Source organism: Dipodomys ordii, unplaced genomic scaffold (genome assembly GCF_000151885.1).
Source record: "Dipodomys ordii isolate 6190 unplaced genomic scaffold, Dord_2.0 Scaffold13, whole genome shotgun sequence".
NCBI classification, from domain to species: domain Eukaryota; kingdom Metazoa; phylum Chordata; class Mammalia; order Rodentia; family Heteromyidae; genus Dipodomys; species Dipodomys ordii.
This window is the reverse complement of record NW_012267229.1, coordinates 2,716,063-2,738,213: the sequence shown is the minus strand read 5'-3', so window position 1 is coordinate 2,738,213 and position 22,151 is coordinate 2,716,063. Positions and strand designations below refer to the sequence as shown.

General features: G+C 38.8%; 2 protein-coding genes across 2 annotated transcripts in view; one reads left to right on the top strand and one right to left on the bottom strand.

Annotated features, from left to right (window-relative positions):
- Positions 1-13,307, bottom strand: part of Sel1l2 (sel-1 suppressor of lin-12-like 2 (C. elegans)) — a 78,982-nt gene extending 65,675 nt beyond the window's left edge. Inside the window, exon 1 of the mRNA XM_013011024.1 lies at positions 13,175-13,307. Coding sequence (XP_012866478.1) covers positions 13,175-13,232 — 58 coding nt within the window. The 5' untranslated portion in view covers positions 13,233-13,307. The remainder of the gene's footprint in view (positions 1-13,174) is intronic.
- An 8,494-nt stretch (positions 13,308-21,801) lies between these two features.
- Macrod2 (MACRO domain containing 2) overlaps positions 21,802-22,151 on the top strand; it is a 1,827,576-nt gene continuing 1,827,226 nt past the window's right edge. Inside the window, exon 1 of the mRNA XM_013011026.1 lies at positions 21,802-22,147. Within this exon, the coding sequence (XP_012866480.1) occupies positions 22,105-22,147 (43 nt within the window). The 5' untranslated portion in view covers positions 21,802-22,104. The remainder of the gene's footprint in view (positions 22,148-22,151) is intronic.

The following is a 22,151-nucleotide window of genomic DNA, read 5'->3' as shown; positions in this document are numbered from 1 at the left end:
TTTTGCTCAAGGCTGGTGCTCTACCACTTGAGCCACAGCACCACTTCCAGCCTTTTCTGAGTAGTTTATTGAAGAGTCTCATGGACTTTCCTGTGTAGGCTGGCTTCAAACTATGATCCTCAGATCTCAGCCTCCTGAGTAGCTAGGATGTCAGCAGCACCTGGCTGATGGTGCATATTTAAATTGAGGTTCACTCACATATATACATAGATAGCCTTATCCTCTTCAGAAAAATTGTCATTTTCTTTCATAAGCATATTTTTCTACCTTCAATAAATTTTATTGGAGCAATCTTCAATATCTATTACTAGTGAAAGAGATTCTTTAAAGTAAATTATAATAACTATGTTTCTAAATATTAAAATGAACATGTACTTGGATGTAAACTTGAAGTTTAGTTTCTTTGCTTACTGTTGACTTTTGGTCTTTTTCTTCAATTTATGTTATATTTTGTTGGAGTATATCTTTTTGTCCTCATTTTAGCTAGGTTTTGTGATGACCAACTGAACTACTTCAGGTCCAAAAATGTCTTATTTCACTTGTCTGATAACCTTTTAGATGATAGATTCTGAGCCCTAAAATTATTTCACCACTGTACTTAGAAAATGTTTCTCCAATGTCTCTTTATATTTTGATGTTGCTTAATAAGCTTAAAGTCAGCATCGTATTGTTTTTTCTTTGTAAATAATGCTATTTCTCTTTAGAAGTCTTTCAGATTTTCTTATTATCGATGAAATACTACAATTTTATGGATTTTTTTCAGAGCTGGTCTTAGCTTTCTTGCATGGCATGAAGTAGGACTTCATCTAAAACTTGAATCTTTTTTTTTTCAGATCCTTGGAATTTTATTTGCTTATTTATTTTTCATTGCACTTCTGTTCATTTCTTTTAGAAATCCTCTTAGCTGGATATTGTATGTTTTGGATGGATCCTTGAATTCATTTAATCCTCTTATTCATTTAATCACCTCCTCTTTCACTTAAGATCTAAGAGAATTGATCAGTTTGATCTTTGAAATTCTGAATTGCCTTTGGGGCTACATCAGTGTTGCTGTTCTAGCTTTAAGAGTTTAAAATCTTTTTATTTTTGTGCCAGTCTTGAACTCAGGGCCTGGGTGCTGTCCCTGAGCCATTTTGCTCAAGGGTTAGCATTCTAGTGCTTGAGCCATAGCTCCGTTCCTGGCTTACTGGTGATAAGAGATGAGTATCTCACAATCTTTCCTGCCTGGCTGGCTTCCAACCACAATCCTCAGTTCTCAGCCTCCAGAATAGTTAGGATTACAGACATGAGCCACCAGCACCCAGCTTTAAGCTTATTTTTAAAAATTTATTTCTTTCATTAAAGCATGCTTTGGCTTTATGAACTGAATAATCTCTCTAAATACAGAATATGTAATTATTTTGGGTTTCAAAGTCTTCAGTCATGTGTGTCATTTATTCTGTTTCTTCAGGTGTGTGTATAGTTCAATGCTTTACCTTCATAGTGTTAAATGTTTGGTGAATATTTATTGGATACAGGCTTAGATTTTTCTGTTTACCTGTCTAAGCATGCTATAAAGTAATGCTTTCAGCTTATAATGCAACATAAGTGCATTGTAAATAGTTGTTACATGATATTGCTTAGGGAATAATTTACAAGGAAAAAAAGTTTATACACCTTCAGGAGAGAGACAGTTCTCCACAAAATATTTTTCATGTGTGGTTGCAGATGTTGAATGATGGATAGGAAAGGCTGACTACATTTAGTGAATTTTGGCTATGTATTTTGGCTATATGAGCCTGCCTTCTCATAGAAAAGACAAAAATCTATTCCTGCCAAGTGTGCAGCATTAACAGTAAAAGACCACCTTAGATCTGATTCTGGGATTAGGTGTATGGGAATACATAGGCATGGTAAACTGATGATGCAAATTTCCATGTGGGTTGGTCAGTGACCACACTTTCCTCTCTTCCTTTTGCTCTTTGCTAAATGTGAAGTGTGTCAGATCTCTAGAAGGGGTGAATTTACTTTTGGTTTGCCCTTATTCTAAAAGAGCGTCATTTTATGTTCTTAGGTTAATACAGACAAGGTCTCCTGTTAAGGTCTTGAATACTGGATTCTATTCTTCCTTCCTTGCAAGACCATTAAAACCCAAGGCTTGTACTGTCTGATTCAGTCAACGTGTTCTCTGATAATCAGATATAAGTAGGTTCTGAGTCCATTCAAGTCTTCTGTGCTTACTTTCTTGAGTTCTACCTTTGTCTTAGCTCTTAATTAGTTAGTTCTTTACTGCCTTCAGTACCTTTCAAAGTACTTGAAGGCTGTTTCTGAATGTGGTGACGCGTATCTGAAGCCTATGCTATTTGGGAGCTTGAGGCAGGAGGATCACTTAAGCCCAGGCGTTTAAGACCAGACCCAGAAACAGAGTGAGATACCATCTCAAACAAACAAATTCTTGTTATTTTGCATACCATCTGTTATTCGTGGGAGATTGTTCGGATAGCCGTCCTGTTAGTGGAGATGGATTTCTCACCCTCTCCATTGCGCATGGTAGTGGTGGTTAGTGAGGATTAGAGGTGTTGAGACTTTCACGTTGCTCTTCCTGTTGATTCCAACCACATACCTTCTCCTTTTCCAAGTATTCCCTATTTGTGTTTTCCTAAATCAACTAGTACACTTTTCTAACAATGCTCTTTTTTTTTTTTTTAAACAAACTTCGGGCAAAAACTTCCTATTTCAATTCAGTTCCACCTCCCGTTTTTGTCTTTTAGGCAGTCTTAGTGATTTCTTTTTCCAGAGCAGATGAGGTTTTTTGTTTGTTTGTTTGTTTCTTCTTTTATCTATCTTATCAGGGAGGCTGCTGGACAGATAGCACGTTATCCAATCTGAAAATATCCATTTCATTTCTAGCAATGCAAACTGTAGCCGTGGTTCCTGCCTCAACTCCTAACTGCTGGGAATTATAGGTGAGCACCACCATGTCTGGCTTAATGATTTAAGAAAGTTTTATTGCCTTTACATTCTCATTGGTTGGTCAGCTAATGTAGATACTGTAGGTATCTAGCTAAGTCTAGCTATAGTAAATAAATGGAAGACTCCAGTAAAGTTACAAAATCAGTTTAAAAATGAATAAAATGTCACGACTGAATTTATGTAATCATCATACTGCCAAAACAACTAGGTGAAAAACAAACAATCAAACACCTGGCTATTTGTTCTATATGAAGGCAAACATTCATACTATATTTAAAAATATTTCGGTGATTGATGGAATTTTTTTCAATCTGGCCTTTTGGCAGTGGAAACAGCTTGAAACAAAGAAATATGATAATGAGTTAAATACCTAGAGTCTTCCTTTAGAGAATACCAATTTAGAATGACAAATAGGTAGTGCAAAGTGAAAACATCAGATCCCAGTAGAGGATGTGAGTGTTACTAAACTCTGTACTTTAGAGTTTTAAAATATCTATAGATTTAGGGTACTAAAAATATTGATGCAGTCTATTTCAGGAATACTGAGAATGTATTGTAGAAATTTCAGTATTGCATAGATATTGACTATTATCCAATTTGACAAGTCCTTTAGAACAAATACTCTAAGTGCCAATTTTCCACAGACTATGGAAGATTTAAAAGGCAAGCAAAGCACAATATCTGCATTCAGGTAGTTGACAATGGTGAGAGACTTAAAAAACTCAATTATGAGTGCATAATTATATGATGCATAAGAAAATAAAGGCACAATAGGTCACATATGCCATGAGGAAAATTTTGTTGTTGTGATTTGTGTGTGTGTGTGTGTGTCTGGATGCTGTTTCTGAGCTTCTTTTGCTCAAGGCTACTGCTCTATCACTTGAAACACAGCTCTATTTCCAGATTTTTTGGTAGTTTAGATGAGATAAGTGTTACACAGACCTTGCTGCCTAGGGTGGCCTTGAACCATGATCCTAATATCTCAGCTTCCTGAATAGCTGGGTTTATAGGAATGAGCTAGTGGCAACCAGCCACTAAAGCGGAACTTGCATGGACCTTAAAAATTGAACCAGATGTTTTGCTGTAGGTTATTGCTAATGTTGAAGATGACATGAAGACAGTCCATCCCTGAATAGCCTATCTGCAGAATAGATAAAGAATGTCACTGATAAGAGAGAGCTAGCAGGTATAGAATAATTAGCAGTTTGCATTGGATGCAATAAAATATTAGCAGAGACAAAATAGAAAGGAAGCTAAAATACAGTTACACAGGATGTTGACTATTGAACTAGTTGTTAGAACTTTACTTTCTGTGGGACAAGGGGAGACCATGATAACGTTTGATGTTTTGGATTATTATTTCTGGCGGTAATGCACAGTGGGTAAGAGAGAGGAGAGTCAGTGATATAATGGTGTAGTTAAAAGATACTAAAAGGAGATATCACATTGAGACAGTGAAACACATGGAAGAAAAATTGACTTGAGGAAAGAGTAAAGGAATCTTAAATATAAAGGATTAAATCTGATTGTGATGGCAAAGACCTATAATCTCAGCACTTGGGAAGCTGAGGCAAGAGAATTTTGAATTTGAGGCCAGCCTGTAGTGAGACACTTTCTTAAAAAATGCAAAACCTGCTGTGCACTGGTGGCTCATGCCTGTAATCCTGGCTACTTAGGAGGCTGTGATCTGAATATCACAGTTCAAAGCCAGCCCAGGCAGAAAAGGCCCCTGGAAGACTCTTATCTTCAAGTAACCACTCAAAAACCTGAAGTGGTGCTATGGCTCAAAGTGGTAGAGTGCTAGCCTGGAGTGAAAAAGCAAAGCTCAGGGACAATGCCCAGGCCCTGAGTTCTCAAGTCCCATGACTGACAAAAACAATCAAAAACATTCAAACCCAAATTAAAAAAAACCCTGAAAACATATATCAAACAACAAAAAATGATTTATCAGTTTGGATGTGGTGGCACACATCTTTAATCCCAGCACTTATGAAGCAGAAGCTGTAGGATCTAAAGTTCAAGCTCAGTGTGTGTTAATTTTTTTTTTGAGGAGGGTGGTCCTGGGGTTTGAACTCAGAACCTAGGGGCTGTCCCTGAGCATCTTTTTGCTCAGGACTAGCACTGTATCACTTGAGCCACAGAACTACTTCTAGCTTTTTCTGAGTAGTTTATTGGAGATAAGAGTCTCATGGATTTTCCTTCCCAGACTGGCTTTGAACCATGATCCTCAGATCTCAGCCTCCTTGAGCCACAGGTGCTCAGCTCATTTTTGTTTAAATGAAAAGATTTGGAGATTCTGAATCCAGACCTGGTTTTGTAGAACAACTCTGAAAAAGCAGTTTTTCACTAGTCTTTAATTTTTTTCTTTTCCTTTTCAGATTAATAAGTTTTACTATTCAGTCTAGGCTAGACTTAAACTTGAGATCCTGCTGCACTCTAGCCTCTGGAGTGCTGAAATTACAGGAATATGTTATCATGCCTAGGTGAGAACCTCCATCGGATTATTTATCGCATTAGGTGATGCTCTGGGTATTATAACTGCATGATCAAAAAACTTTATGAGAACTTTACCTTTGAAATTTAGAGTTGCAGGGAAGGGTAGTTGATAATAATAGAAAATAAACAAAGAAAAATATGCAAGAGAAGAACTTTGAGAAAAATATTACTTATTTGTATAGATTGTTTGTGACATCTTGTAGCCAGACATACAGGTCTAGTGCTTAGGAAGAAGGTCTAAGACCGGCTCTAGGGCTCATGAAAAAAAATGGGAAGCACAGAATATGAAAAGCAAGAGAGTCAAGCACTGAACTTTGAGAATAACATTTAAAGTGAGAATTGAGGAAGACCCACCAGTGAAAACACTTAACACAATTCTATGGAGACAGAGGGGAAAGAGAAGATGTTGACTAGTGGCAAATGATCACATGCAAAGAATGGTAAGAATTGGTTTACCAATAGATTGGTACCCAGTGAGTTATAATGTCATTCTTTTTTTTTTAATTGTGAAAATACCATACAGAGGGGTTACAATTACATGGACAAGGTAATGAGTACATTTCTTATCAAGCATTGTTGCCTCCTCCTTTGTTTCCCCTTCCCATCCCTTCCCATCTCCCACCCCCCCACCGAAGTTGTAAAGTTCCTTTTTTGCCATAATGTCTTGTACATCTCATTGTTGCAATGGATCCACCTGTATCCCTATTTAAACAATTTGTTTTTTCCCTTCCCCTTCACAAAGTATACCAACATCAAATACGGTGAAAACGAGTTATACTGTGGGGGAGGGACATACAAAGCAGCAAAGAAATCATCTTATAAATATGTTAGAAAACAATCGCAAGAAAGAAAAAAAATTTGAATCCTTATCTTGAGGTTCATTTTGCCTAACATCAACTTATCTGACCGTTTCTGCTTGACTCAGACATATACTAGTTATTGCAAATAAGGGAAACCATGGGACCTATGTTTCTTTGGGCCTGGCTTACTTCACTTAATACAATTTTTTCCAAGTCTTTCCATTTCCTAACAAATGGGGCAATGCCATTCTTTCTGATGGAGGCATAGAATTCCATTGCATACCACATTTTCTTGATCTATATAATGTCATTCTTTGAGAAAGCAGTTGACAGGAAGTAAATCTCAGAGTCTATTAGGAAAAAGTAGAAGCCTATCATTGGTAGAGAAATGTAGTAGGGTATATATGCAATGAAAATAATATGAGCCTTTGTATGGATAACAGAGAGTAGAGTTGGGAGGGATTCACAGCATGATATAGGACAGGTCAGGGAGGCGAGGTTCTCAATAGAGATGAAATAAACTTGATGCATGGAGGTTTATGAATTTAGCATGAGTGTCAGTTCCCCAATCTGCACCAGGCTTAGTTCTGTCTTTTCCCCAAGTGGAGCCTCTTACTAGATGAATTTAACAACTATTTGCTAGTATATTGCTTACTATAGGAACCTTTCAGATCTGTATATATAAAACATTGATGAAGGAAACTGAAGATGACACAAATAAATGGAAAGAAAACCCATGTTCATGGATGGGAAAATTAATATTGTTAAAACATCCCTAATACTTAGTTGTTATAAAATGCCATCATCATTATTTTACAAAAACAGACAAAGCAGTCCTTAAGTGTATATGGATCACAAAATACCTTGAATAGACAAAGCAATTTTGAGCAAAAAGAAAGCTGGAGGCATCACACTATCCAATTTCAAAATACATGACAAAATTATAGTTGCAAAATATCTTGGCATGGGTATGGCTTATTTCTGAGCCCAGAAATAAGCCTGTACATTTAGAGTCAGTTGATTTTTCTTTCTCTCTGTTCCTTCCCCCCATTCTTTTGAGCGAGAATCTTCTTAAGTAGCCCAGATTACTTAACTAACTCATGATGAATCCCAGGTGGGTGTGGAACTCATCATCCTTCTGTCTCTGCTTTTACTGGGATTATAGGTATATGTCACCACACCTAGCATAGACAATTGATTTTGACAAAGGTGACAAGAATGTGCAACGAGGAAAGGACAACTGGATACCCAGACACAGAAGAATGGAGCTGGATCTAACAACTATACTGAAGGTAACACAAATGCATGGAAGATTTAAATGTAGACCTGATACTAGGATAACACCGAGGAAAAGCTTAATAGAATTGTGCATTTCCACAAAACACAGGCATCGAAAGTAAAAATAAGGGGACGAATCAAACTATAAAATTTTTGGAGAGCAAAGGAACCTTCATGGAATAAAGAGAAAACTTGTGGATTCAAGCAAATGTTTGCAAACCATATATAAACTATACACAAACCCTGATTTGCAATTGTGCCACTAATAACACTAAGCACAATTTTTAAGCAATAGGATATTACTCATATGTCCTGCAGAGGCTCACGGGTGCTGTGCAACGTGTACAGGACTTAGTCCTACTGCATCTTCTCTCTGGACAAGACAGGGACTTACATGTGATTACTAGACTACTTGCTTGTTAACCTCTGATTATTGTAAGATTGATGAATATTTGTCTTTTTAATTAGAGCAGAGTTGGTGAGTGGGTGGGTTTAAGAAAAGAAGGTGGCTATTAACTTTTTGTTGGTTTGGTTTTCTAAGGGACAAGTACAGGCTAATGAGAAGTTTCTGCTAGGAAAAAAGTAGATAAGATGGAGAAAATCATGGATCCTGGATGATGTAGAGCTGGAGCTACTGACAATGCATTTTCTCTGTCTCAGTTACATATCTTATGTTACTTATGTTATAAATCAGCAGCTGGTTTGGTGAGATAGAGAAAGAAAAAACATTATTATAAAGATACTTTCATTTGCTGAGCAATGTTTTATATGGACTGCTCATTTTTTCTGGGCTTGACTTATTCTAAAAATTTACCAAATGTGGTGGAAAATCTGTGATTGTTGTATAATTTTCCCTAGATGAATGTTGAGTCTGGAGGATCACATAATTGTGCCCCCCACAACTTTCATATAGGTAAAACTAAAGTGCAAAGCATATCAACAAACAAAAACACAACATGTACCCTGGTTCTTGAGTGTGAAAAAAGATAGATATGCCTATTTTTGCCTTGAGAACAAGGGGAGAGAGGCATGGAGAAGAAAGAAAGGAAGAGCAAAAGCCAGCTATATGTATGAATCTTGGGCCTTTTAGCACTAGAGTGAATTGCTTTCTCCCTTACTAACTACTTTCCTGGGTCTCTATATACCTGAAATCAATAAATGACCCACTGAAAACTCTAGTCTGGCTACAAGAGAAGCATTGTTTGGGAAGAGCTCTGTAATTGTCATCACTGTCAATTCTTTCTCTCCTTTTCACACCTACCAATTGAAATGGTTTTTGGTACCTGCTTCTCAACCAAAATTGTCTTAGAAACCTAAACATTTCCTAGACATTAACTTCAGTGATTGACTCTTACCTTACCCACTTTCTTTGCCATTTGTCACTATTAGTAACTCTTATCTTGACATTCTCTAATCTTAGACTCCATGCCACAACTCTCTGTAGGCTTGTTTTCCTCCTGCTGCCCATTCTTACTGCCTGATGTCTATTGTATGTTATTTGGACCATTTCAATCAAATCTGTAAGCCAGTCTCCTGCTGACCACATAGTCACTGCAGTTATACAGCTAGAATTTATTCACCTTTCTGCTGTCAAGGTAATTTTTCAAGGCAAAATTCTATAAGGAAACCTTCAAGTGATTCCCACTTTGTCACAGGATACAGCTAAGACTTCATAGCCTATCACAGTCTCTGCCATCACTTTAGCCTCATCAGGTGTTGATATCCTGTATCACAGTAAACTCACATACTTGACAGACTAAATGTGTTTATCATTCTGTGCCTTATTATCTGGACTGAATGTTCTCCTTTTCCCTGGCCTGCTTGGTAATGGCTCACTAATCTTTGAAGATACAGTCTATGCCATCTTGTTTTTGAAGGCTTCTGGTCACTCTGCACAGCCAGAGCAGAATGGATTTCTTTCCTATTTGTGGCCAACAGTACCCTGTGTTACCCTGTAAATGCTTCTGTTTGAAGATCTGGGACACTTTCACAATGTATTTCCTCACTTTTGTTTTTCCCTCCAAGACTTGAAGCTGCTCAAGAAGAAGGTCTGTGCTTAGGTGTTTTTGTATCTCCAATCCTCTTGGTTTGTATCTTTCATCAAATGATGTAATAATGTTTAGCATATTCATAAATTTGTGCAGGCATTACCATGGTCAATTTTCGTTCATTTTGTTATTAGTTTTTGTGGTGCTAGTGGTTGAACCCATGTTAGGAAAGTACTCTGCAACTGAGCTACACCCGTCCCAGCCTATTTATTTTGTCGTTTGCCATGTTGTTTCACTATGTTGTCTGGGCTGTCCTTGAACTTGTGATTCTGCCTCAGTCTCCTTTGTAGTTAGGATTTAGTGACATTTAGCACATTCGCAGTGTTGTGCAAACATTATCTCTCTCTCGTTTAAAATCTGGCCCATCGCCTCAGAAGAATGCTCTTACCCACCCAGCAATGACACCTCAGTTCTACCTCCCCCACTCCCTGACAAACACAGATACATGTTGTTTCTATGGATTTTCCAGTTGTGATTATTTTATATCACAGTCACTAAATAATGTAGTTTCTTTATTTGGCATTTTCTAATAGCAGTAAAAAAGTATTAGTACTTCTTTCCTTTATATGGCTGAATAATACTCATGCATATAGCACAATTCTTTTTTGGTTGAATAAATGATGTGTCTAAGAGCACTCATGTACATCTATGTGGATGCATGTTTTCATTTCTCTTTGGCATATTCTTAATAGTAGAATTAATATAACACATTGTAAACCTATCTATGTATATATCTATGTATGTATCTATGTATGTATCTATGTATATATCTATGTAGCTATGTATCTATCTATCTATCATCTTGGCTTATAGTTTAGTTTTTCTGAGACAGAGTCTCACTTGTAGCACTGGTTGTTCTGGAACTCTTGATTCTCTGCTTCAGCATCCTGAGTGCTGAGAATACATGTGTATACACGACACTCGGCTCTATTTATGTTTTTTCACTGTAATAGTACTATTTCATATTTACACCTCTCCCCTCCTCTTCTTTCCCTTCTGCCCTGCTCTCCTCTCCCCTCTCCTCTGCTCTCCCCTCTCCTCTCCCCTCTCCCCTCCCCTCCCTCCTGTTCTCTTTCCCCTCTCCTCTCTCCCCTCTTCCCTCTCCTCTCTTCTCCCCTCCCCCTTCCCTCCCTCTCCTCTCCCCTTCCTTCCCCTCCCTTCCTTTACTCTCTTCTCCCCTCCTCTCCTCTCCCCTCTCCTCTCCCCTCTCTCTCCTCTTTCCTTTCCCCTCTTCTCTCCTCCCCTCCTTTACTCTCCTTTCCCTTCCCCCTTTCCTCTCCTCTCTCCTCCTCTCCCTTCCCACCTTCCCCTCTTCTTTCCCTTCCCTTTCCCCTTCCTCCTTCCCCTCTTCCTCCCTTGCCCTCCTCTCCCCACCCCTTCTCTCCTCTATTCTTTGGTCTCCCTTCTTTTCTCTCTTCCCCATCCTTCCCCTGTCCCCCCCTCCCCCACTCATCTCTCTCTGAACAAAGATTCCTCTTGACTGGCCAGAAACTTGCTATGTAGCCCATAATGGCTTCAAAGTCATGCTGATCCATTTGCCTATTTCCAAAATGCTAGGATTGCAGATGTGGGCCACTGTACCTCCTTTGGTTTTAGTTTGTTTCAAAGATTCTCTTAAATTACATTTCATGTATAAAGAGTAAGCATTATTTCTTTCATTGTGTAGATGTATTAGATAACTAAATCTCACTTAGTCTACAAAGTGAATCCTTTACTTCTTGATAGAAACTCAGGTGGCACAGGTTGAGGCCCTATTTTGGTACCATGCAGGTTTGAGCAGATATTGCAAAAATGAGAACACTGGCCAGATTTTCACAGGTGGCTCCAGTAGAACTTCTGGAGACCTTTTTTTTTTTTAGAACTTGAAGAGTATCATGAGACAAAAGGCTCCATTTATTGATTCAGCCATTCTTGTGGGTGTGATGTTGTCATTGTGGTTTTTGTTTTAATGTTGGACATCTTTCATGGGCTTTAGCATTTGTATATATTCTTTGGAGAAGATTACAGTACCTTTATCATTTTAAAAACTGGGTGTCACTTGGTTATTTGTAAAACTCCTTTACATATTCTAAACTCTAAATCTTTACTGGATACACAAGTTGCAGTTGTTTTCTTCCTATTTTAGGTTGGTATCCTTTCAAGTTTCAAATTTTATGTTTTCTATTTATTTATGATTTTAGTCATCTAAAAAATCATTGTTTAATCCAAGGTCTAGAAGATTTATTTCTACATTTCTACATTACTTATATTGCTTTCTAGTCCTGGTGCAGAAAACGAAAATACAAAAACAAATACTTCAGTGCCAGGGCACTGTTCGCGAGCTTTTGTGCTTTAGACTAGAGCTCTACCACTAGAGTCAAAGTTCCATGTCTGATTTTTTTCATGGTCACTTGAAGGTAAGTTTCATGGACTTCCTACCCATTCTGGCTTTGAATCTTAATTCAGAGAGCTAGGATTATAGGCAGGTGACACCAGTGCCCGGCTTACATTTATATTTTTAAAGCTTCAGCTTATATTTAGATATTAATTAGAATTAATTTGTGTATATATGACATGAGGTAGGAATCCAAATTCATTCTAATTTCCATGGCTAGAACTTCTAGTACAATGGCAACAGTGAACATTCTTATTTTATTTCCAATCTCCAGGGAAACACATGTAGTCTTTCATCAATAAATATATTAGCTGTGCCATTTTTGAGGATGTGAGGGTTTAAAAAAAATGAGGTTCATGGGGCTGGGAAGGTGGCTCAGTGGTAGAGTGCTTGCCTCGAATGCATGAGGCCTTGGATTCGATCCCTCAGGACGACATAAATAGAAAAACCGGAAGTAGCACTGAGGCTCAAGTGGTAGAGCACTAGCCTTGAGCTGAAGAGTGGAGGCCCAGAGTTCAAGCCCCACGACCTACCCCCCCCAAAAAAAAAACCTGTGGAAAAAAATCAGGAAATTTCCTCTTACTTTGTCTGTTTTTGTTTTGTTTTTTTTTTTTTTAGATAACAAAAGATGTTGAATTTTGTCAGATACGATACTTTTTCTGGTCTTTTACTCTACTGAATGATGTGTTAATTTATGTTCAGATGGGAAACCATACTTACTTTACAGGGTAATTTAAATAAATATTCTTTAAATTAAATCTATAGTGAATTAATTACATGAAGACTGGGTAAAATTAACTCAAGAAATGAATAGGGAAATAAGACTGGAAAATAATCTTCTTGTTCAGATTGCTGCTTAGGAAATATGGAAACTTTGGAAGTAGAATTATCACTGTATAAACTTTTTAAAAGAATACGTTCATAGTACTTTTTCATTCTTTCCATCTTATACTTTCCTTTAAAGTCCTAGAAGATTTAACAACACCTAACAGCCTATTTCAAAATGCTTTACTTTATGCATATTACTATAGTGCTTTTCTTGTATATTTGTTCTCTCTTTCTCTCTCTCTCTTTTCTCCCTCTTCACCTTCTGAAGTATTTGTACAAAACATGGTATCCATTGAGAATATAAAGACTTCTAATTAGTTTTAGCTCCTTGTGTTATAAAGAGGAAAGAACTTTCCCTCAGAAAGACCCTTTTCTATCCCAAATGATAGAAAACTTACTTTTAATTGTGACCCCAATAATTATCAATATCTGTATTAACAAGGTCAAGGGCTTCATCTTCTAAACAGCTCCTCTTCACTGTAACACAGGCAGAACTAGGTGGCTGGCCTATGAGCTTACTCTTCGCACGGAGTCAGTTGCTAAGTAACCATTTCCTTACACTTGAGGCCAATGGGCTTCCAAGGAAGTTCCTTTCAAGATGGAATTGAAGGCAGCTGATTGAGAGCCCAGGCTCTGGGAAGAAACTATATGTACTCTTCCATTCCTCTGGCTAGAGATAACATTTAGGTTTGAAATATGCAGGGGTTACTCTCTGATGCAAAAGGAAGGAACCAGATGCCCAATATGTTTACGATGACACAAATGTTCAACTGTATTTAGTGTTTCTGGAAATTCTTGTTTTTATGTTACCTCTAGAAACCTGTGCTATCCAGTTTTTGTTACTATAAGAGATACCTGAAGCTGGATAACTTTAAAAGATGTTTATTTCAGCTAACAGTCCTAGAGGTACAATGCCTAGGGGCTACAGTCTGTCAGTCTGTCATGAACTTCTGGTTGGCAGAGTCCAGGAGTGATGAAGAATACCACATGTCATCAAGGGACAGAGAATCCACTTGTATGTGTTTTTTGTTCTGGTCACTTTCCCTCTTAGAAGATTCAATCATGGGATTTCTACCCTAATGACCCAATTATAGATAATCCCAATTATCTCCTAAATGCCTTACTGCTAAGCACCAGTGTCAGATTAATTGTTCCTCCCCCTAATACCTCATAGTGGTGTAAATTCAGCACATGAAAGTTAGGAGGAGACACATACACACTATATCTAAATCATAACAAGGTGCCAGATGCACTATGTGACAAGGCAATTCAGTACTTGAATATGACTTGATGTTATCCCTCAATATGAAACCCTTAGGTAATGGCAGAAGAGAGAGAGAGAGAGAGAGAGAGAGAGAGAGAGAGAGAGAGAGAGAGATGGGGGTAGAGGGTAAGAGAGAGAGAAAACAGAAGCACACAGACCAAGCCTGCTTTCTTCCAAATCTGGATGAAAATCTGTTTAAATTAGGAACCGTTAAAGTTTTACTAGGATAAAGGCAGACAGAGGTCAAAATGAATATTTAAGGAAAAACTTGGAAATATTAAGGATACTTAAGGAATGGGATAATTGAGAAATTATGCCTAAAATATATTTAACTTTAACAGTGAATCCAGATAATTATTTCAGAAACACATTATTGTCATGAATTGACATGTTATACTCTATTAGTCTCTCACTGCTATAGTAGCAAATTGCCACAAATTTACTATGTGTAAATGATAGAGATTTATTCTTGTACAGTTCTGGAGGCCAGAAATCCAAAAGGATTCTAAGAGATATGAAAACGAGATCAGGAACAGGGTTAGTTCTGGAAATAGTCTATGCTTTTCCTTTTCTTGTCTTTTTTTGTGGTATTAGAGGATTGAGCTCAGAGTTTTGGCATGCTAGTGAAGGGTTATACCACTAAGCTACACTGTTAGACCAGAATCTATTCATTATTTTGAATTTTCTCCCTTCTACTAGCTACTAGCATTCATTGACATACAGACATATCCCAACAATTTCTATTTAATCACCATTTGTCTTCACTTGTCTATAAGCAAGCATGTTTTGATTAATGATGAAGATGAATTCTGAGAAATTTGTTATTGGACAATTTGATTATGCAAACAATACGGATTGTACTTCTAGAAACCTAGATGGTATGCATCAATCATTGACATGGCTTCTTACTGCAATCAAGAGACAGGGTAACCACAAAATATGTGAAGTTACTGTCAGTGTAAACATGACATACTTTTGTACAGTAAGCTGCATTTTTTATTGTGAAAAAACTGTACAGAGGGGTTACAATTACATGGGCAAGATAATGAGTACATTTCTTATCAAGCATTGTAGGCTCCTCCTTTGTTTCCCCTTCCCATCCCTTCCAAGCCTTCACCTGCCCCAGTAAGCTGCATTTTTTATAAGTAGAAGAACACACTATAATGATAAAACTATAGCGTAATAAAAGTAGCAGCCATTTATTACTGGACATTATAAACTGCATATATAATTACATGTGTTATACTCTTTTATAACTGGCAGCTCAGCAGCTTTGCTAGCACCAGCATCACTAGAGTTGAATAATATAGTTTGTTATGAGGTTATATTGACTAGGCAATAGAAATCTTTCAGACTCATTTTAATATTATGTAATGGCCATCAACTATGTGTTATATTATGTAACATACATAATTATGTGATACCTAATATATGGTATGTACTGCTATGTACTATATGCAATGGTTTTATCTATCTCTATATGCTTATATGTACATCAAGACACACACACACACACATATATGAAAGTATCTTGTTGTGTAATTCTGGTTGTCCTCAAACTTATGAGCCTCCTTTTTTAGTTTCTTGAGTGTTAGAATTACATCTGTGAGACATGTCTAGTTCTGCCTCTTGGTAAGGGACATTTGTGATAATAGTTGGGAGTCACCAATATAATCCATGATAATTTCTCTATCTCAAAAATTTAATCTCATCTTCAAGGTCTCTTTTCCCATAATATAACATTCACACTTTCAGAGATTAGGGCCTGGATACTTTCTTTTTTTGGCATCATTAGTCCCTAATATGACTTCCTTCTACCAAAGGGTGTATGGGATGTTCCTAATTTCTAAAATAGCATAAATAGAATTCATTTAAACTATCAGGTATTATCTATCATTTTTTTTCCTGATCTCAGCTTCTTATGTGTCTGGAATGAGAAGTGTATGTCACTGTGAACAATTAATGCTTGACAGAAAAGTTCATGTTAGGGAAATGAACCCCAAGATAAGTATTCAAATGTTTTTTTTCATGCAATTGTTTCTAACATATTTATAAGATGATTTCTTTGTTGCTTTGTATGTCCCTCCCCCATGGTATAACCCCTGCTTTCACTGTATTTGATGTTGTATAATTTGTGGAGGGGAAGGGAAAAAACAAATCATTTAACTAGGGATACAGATGGACCCATTGCAACAATGAGATGTACACGTCGTTATGTCAACAAACGAATTTTACAACTTTGGTGAGGGGGGGAATTGTATAGGGGGTAGGGAGAAGAGTATGGGAAGCGATGGGAAGGGTAAACAAAGGAGGAGGTAACAATGCTTGATAAGAAATGTACTCATTGAAGAAATGTTCAACATCCCTAGCCATAAAAGAAATGCAAATCAAAACAACATTGAGATACCACCTCACCCCAGTTAGAACAGCAAAAATCAAGAACTCTAACAACAACAGATGCTGGAGGGGATGTGGACAGAAAGGAACCTTACTTCATTGTTGGTGGGAATGTAAACTTGTTCAGTCACTTTGGAAAGCAGTATGGAGGTTCCTCAAAATACTTCACATAGAACTCCCCTATGACCCAGCAATCCCACTTTTGGGCGTTTACCCAAATGTTTACAAACAAGACCACACTAAAGCTACCAGCACAACAATGTTTATTGCAGCATTATTTACCATAGCTAAGATATGGAACCAACCCAGATGCCCCTCAGTAGATGAATGGATCCAGAAAATGTGGTATATATACACAATGGAATTCTATGCCTCCATCAGAAAGAATGACATTGCCCCATTTGTTAGGAAATGGAAAAACTTGGAAAAAATTATATTAAGTGAAGTAAGCCAGGCCCAAAGAAACATAGGTCCCATGGTTTCCCTTATATGCAATATCTAGTATATGTATGAGTCAAGTGGAAAAGGTCAGATAATGTGATGTCAGGAAAATGAACCCTTAGATATGTATTTTAATGTTTTTTTCTTTCATGCATGTGTTTCTAACGCATTTATAAGATTATCTCTTTGTTGCTTTGTATGTCCCTCCCCCACAGTATAACCCCTGCTTTCACTATATTTGATGTCAGTATAACTTGTGGAGGAGATGGGGAAAAACCAGTTGTTTAAGGATACAGGTGGACCTGTTGCAACAATAAGAAGTACAAGTTGTCATGTCCAAAACGAGCTTTACAACATGGGTGCGGGGGTGGGGGGTGGGGGGGAAGGAGAAGGATTGGGATTGGGGGGGAGGGGGGAGGCTGGGAAGGGATGTGAAGGGTAAACCAAAGAAGGAGGCTACAATGCTTGGTAAGAAATGTACGCATTATCCTGCCCATGTAATTGTAACCCCTCTGTACAGTATGTTCACAAATAAATTAAATTAAATTAAAAAAATGTACTCATTACCTTGCCCATGTAATTGTAACCCCTCTGTACGGTATTTTCACAATAAAAACAAACAAAAAACAACAACAACAAATTAATGCTTGAGAAGTCTTGCCTGTATGCTTGAGCTAGCTTCCAACCCAAATCATCCTGATCTCAGCCTCCAAAGTAGCCAGGATTATAGGCTCCAAAACAATCCTTTTTTTCCCTTTTGCAGTCTTCCTTTGAATGTGGAACTGTATTTTTGATCAGGTAAGTTTGCTTCCCAATTTTACTGATACTGAGGCCATTTGACCAAAGGACTTTCTTTCCCCTTCTTTTTTATTTAAAAAGTTCTCCCAACCTCTGATGACTTGTTTTTCCAGTGTATTCCGAGATGAAATATCCTTTTCATATTCTAAATCTATTTCTTTTTCTCTTACTTTTGATTTTTATCCTTCTACTTTTTGTAGTTTTTCAGTTAATTTAACATTTATCCATTTTACCTTTGTCTTCTTTTTTTAATCCTCCATGTAAAAACTCATGAAACTTCTAGAAAAACTACCTTGTTTGTGGATTCTTTTGCCTATTATGTCCTGTACTTTGGTTCTAGCCCCAACTATCTCAAAAGAATATTTCATAACCAAATGTGGATGGCACACATCTGTAATCCTAGCGAATCAGGCAGCTAAGATTTGGAGGACAACAGTTCAAAGAGAGCCCAGGCAGTCTGTGAGATTTTAATCTCTACAATAACTAAGAAAAAGCTAGGCTGGGGGCATGGCTCAAGCGCTAGATCATCAGCAGTGCTGATTCAAATCTCAGAATTCAAATCTCAGAACCATTTAAAAAAAGAAAGACAAAGAAGAATAATTCATAATCATCGTTTTTGGTTTATTACCTCTAACTTTTTTCCCCCAAGTCCTAGGGCTTGAACTCAGGGCCTGGACACTGTTTCTGAACTTCTTTGTGCTAGCAAATTTGAGTCATTGCTCCACTTCTGGATTTTTTTCTAAGTAGTTTATTGGAGATAAGAGCCTGATGGACTTTCCTGCCTGAGCTGACTTTATCCTCAGATCTCAGCCTCCTGAGTAGCTTGGATTACAAGTGTGAACCATTAGTGCCCAGTATCCAGTTTATTCTTCAACAGCTTTTTTCTATTTTCACTAATTTACTAGAGTATATTGATTTTTTAAAATTATCTTGATCTCTGTGAGATATCTGACCTTTCATACCACAAATATCTTAAAATATTAGTTAACCTGCAAATGGAATTATTAGTTTTTCCACTGTTTTCCGCTCAACTTCTCACTCTTTTTCCATTCTCTCATTCCTTTATTCATTGATACCTATTTTATGCCAAAGTGAATTATAACATTTTGTGAAGAATTCACTAATTTCTTTTTTCACTTTTGCCGATCCTGGGGCTTGAAATAAAGGCCTGGGCACAATCTCTGAGCTTCTTTGTGCTCAAGGCTAGTGCTCTATCACTTGAGTCACAAAGCCATTTCTGGCTTTTTCTGAGTAGTTTCAGAGGAGGTAAGAATCTCATGGATTTTCCTTCCTGGCTGGCTTTAATCATGATCCTCAGATCTCAGCCTCCTGAGAGGTGTGATCCACTGGCACCTATTAATTTCATTTGTTAGTTTCTCTTTTTGTCTTCACATTCTCTTCTGTTCCTATGTGCTCTTCCTCAGTTTTACTAATATCTCTCTAAGGATATACAGTTAATATTGATCTATTTTTATTCATTCAATGGCTATTCATTGCGAGTTTATTCAGTGCTGGGTATTGTGCTATTTTTTGGTGATGGTGAGCAAAAAAGTATATTTCTTGTCCAAGGGGATATGTCCTGGTTTCAGATGTGCATATATTGTTTCAGAATAACCGTATTACTTTCTCTTTCTCCACATTCAACTTTTATTACCAACAACTTTCATTGAGAGTCTTTTAAAATTTTTTTATGCCAGTATTGGGACTTGAACTCGGGGTCTGAACTCAGGGCCTGAGCAGTGACACTGAACTTCTTTGCTTAAGGCTCATACTCTCTAGAGCCACAGCTCCACTTCTGGCTTTTTGCTGGTTAATTGGAGATAAGAGTCTCATAGACTTTCCTGTTTGGGCTTGCTTCCAATTGTGATCCTCAGATCTGAGTCTTCTGAATAGCTATTACAGGTGTGACCCACTGGTGCCCAGCTACTGAGACTTTATATAATAAAAGTTCTAGTTATTTGAGCTGAGAGAAGTGATAACCAGTACCAGATATAGTGACAAATGATTACCAATAACTTCTAAGGTAGAAGGACTGGCCCTAGGCTGGGGTGCAAACAGCTTGGTATTATGTGCTTTCTTGCAAACACTGTGTACTTCTGTGCACTTAAATAAGAACTCAGTATCATTCTCACAAATATGCTCTTGTATTCTTTGTAGTAGCTTTCTATTGTTATAAAGAAATACTTAGCAAAGGCTACTTAGGATGTACAGAGAAGTTTATTTTGGCTTGTGAATCTGGGGGCTCAAGTCCAAGACCCTGTGTAATGTTCCACTTCCTCCCCTTAGTTTAAGCCTCTGGTTTCCAGCTAGGAAGCAGAGAGAGATTGAGAAACAGGGGTCCCACAATACCCTTGCGGGCCACAACCTCAGAACTTCAGTGTCATTCTATTCCAGTGCGTCATCCTTTTAAGGCCCATCACTTCTCAGTAATGCCATCTAAGACAGCAATCCTTTTTTCTCATAAAGCCTTTGGGAGACATTACTCATATTCAAACCATAGCATTTGCCTAAGATTCTTCTCCTGAACCATGCTCTGAAACCCTTGTCTTATCTCTTTTTCTTCTCCTGATTTATTTCATTACAAATTTTTATTGCTTCTACGTGGGCAGTATTTCTTGAATGAATGCCCACCTTCTATTTTTCATTAAGTAATGAATCCAAATTTTTATTACTATTTGAAATGTTACTACTTGACACTTTATTTTTCAGATAAATGTTTATGCATGTCATGTAATTTACCAAAAAAAAGTGGGGAGGTCAAAGTAAAAACTAGTATTTTATAATATTATAAATCATTACCAATACCCAGCACATTCCATTCTTTACAATTCTTAAAAATGTGTTCTGAACAAGAATTTACACAACACATACAACATAAACCCCCAATTGTCCGATAAATGTGAAGTTACTTCTACCAAATCTGCCTGGTGGAATGGTCTGGTATTTGGAGAAATGCAACCAATTTAGGAAGAAGAGAATCATTTCTTCTAAATTTTAGTACCCTCTGTTCTTCTAGTAACCTTTCCTCGCATTGAATTTTCTGAATCCCGAGAGACTCGTATTACTAAGAGTTAAGCTAGTTCTCTGGACAAGAGCCATGATCTGAAGTCACAGTTAGAAGAATTAAAAACAAAAACCGGCTTTGATGACCACTCAGTGTAGCTTACTTTGATGTAGGACTTATTTCCAATACATTTTGGTTTTCAGTTCTTCAAACTATTGAGTAGCCCATTCTAACTTTGTCCTTTCCAACTCCAAATTCTAATGGGATTAGTTTCTTTTCTTTTCTCTTTTTGGCACTTTTTGGTGCCAATTCGTTTTACCGTAAAAAGTTGAATCCTGAAACTAGTCCTAAAACTTTTTTGTTTTTTGTTTTTAATGTGTTACTTGTATTTGTTCAGGCTGTCACATCGAGGTGCCAGGACTTTGCTTCCTGCAGCCCGAGGCTGGACCCCAAAGGCTTGGCAGCCAGGCGGCAGCGGTTTCTGGCGGAGCCCGGGTTAGTGGAAGGCAGCATGGAATCTTCACCGTAAAGCAGAGCAGGTGGTGATGGCGTGGGGCGGAACCCTCCCCCGGTCTTTGCACTTCTTTTAGTTCCAACTGCCCACCGAGCGGAGGCCTTCGGGTCCTCGGAGGCAGGGTGAGCAGGAACCATGCGTTTGGACCCCACGGTCTCTTCCCGTAACGCATCCCACAGCCGCTCTTCCCCGCGCCGCTCGCCTCCGCGGCACCTGTTCCACCCGGCTCACCTAGCCCCCTCCACAGGCCACGCCCTCAGGCCTTCCGGGACTCGGGGAGCGCAGCTGGACCCACCTCCTACGCTCCCAGAGGCATCCCGCCACGCCCCGTCATCGTAGCGAGGCTTTCTCTCCCCGCCTCTCGCGCTCTGGCTCCGCCTCTTCCAGCTCCCCAACGTCCTCGGCGTCGGGCCCCCGAGCCTGCGCCTGCGCCTGCGCCGTAGGTCCGAACTCGGGGCGCGCCTTGGCTAGAACGCGGAGAGCGGCGGTTGGCACAGCCAATGGGAGGCGGCGCTGGCTCAGCGGCTGGGAGGCGGGGCCTGCGCGGGTGTTAGGTTCGCGCGAGGCGTGACCTAGTTGACAGGCTCCGAGGTGCTGCTGTGGCGGCGGCTGGCGGCCGCGGGGCTTGAGGCGGGTGTGGGGAGTCGGAGCGGAGCCGAGCGCCAGCGCGGGCTGAGGGTTAGGAGGGCGGCGACTGGAAGAGCGACCGGCGGCGGCGGCGGCGGCGGCGGCGGCGGCGAGGACGGGGCGCCCTCTCTCACTTTTTGAGTGCCTCCCTCCCCTCCTGACAGACCACCCACCCCACACTGTACCCCTCCCGCACCCGCCCCCCGCGCACCCCACGCTCACACCCAGCCTGCCCGTGAGCCTGGGGAACTTGCAGCTTAAAGCCGGCCACCCCCACGGCAACATGTACCCCAGCAACAAGAAGAAAAAGGTGTGGAGAGAGGAGAAAGG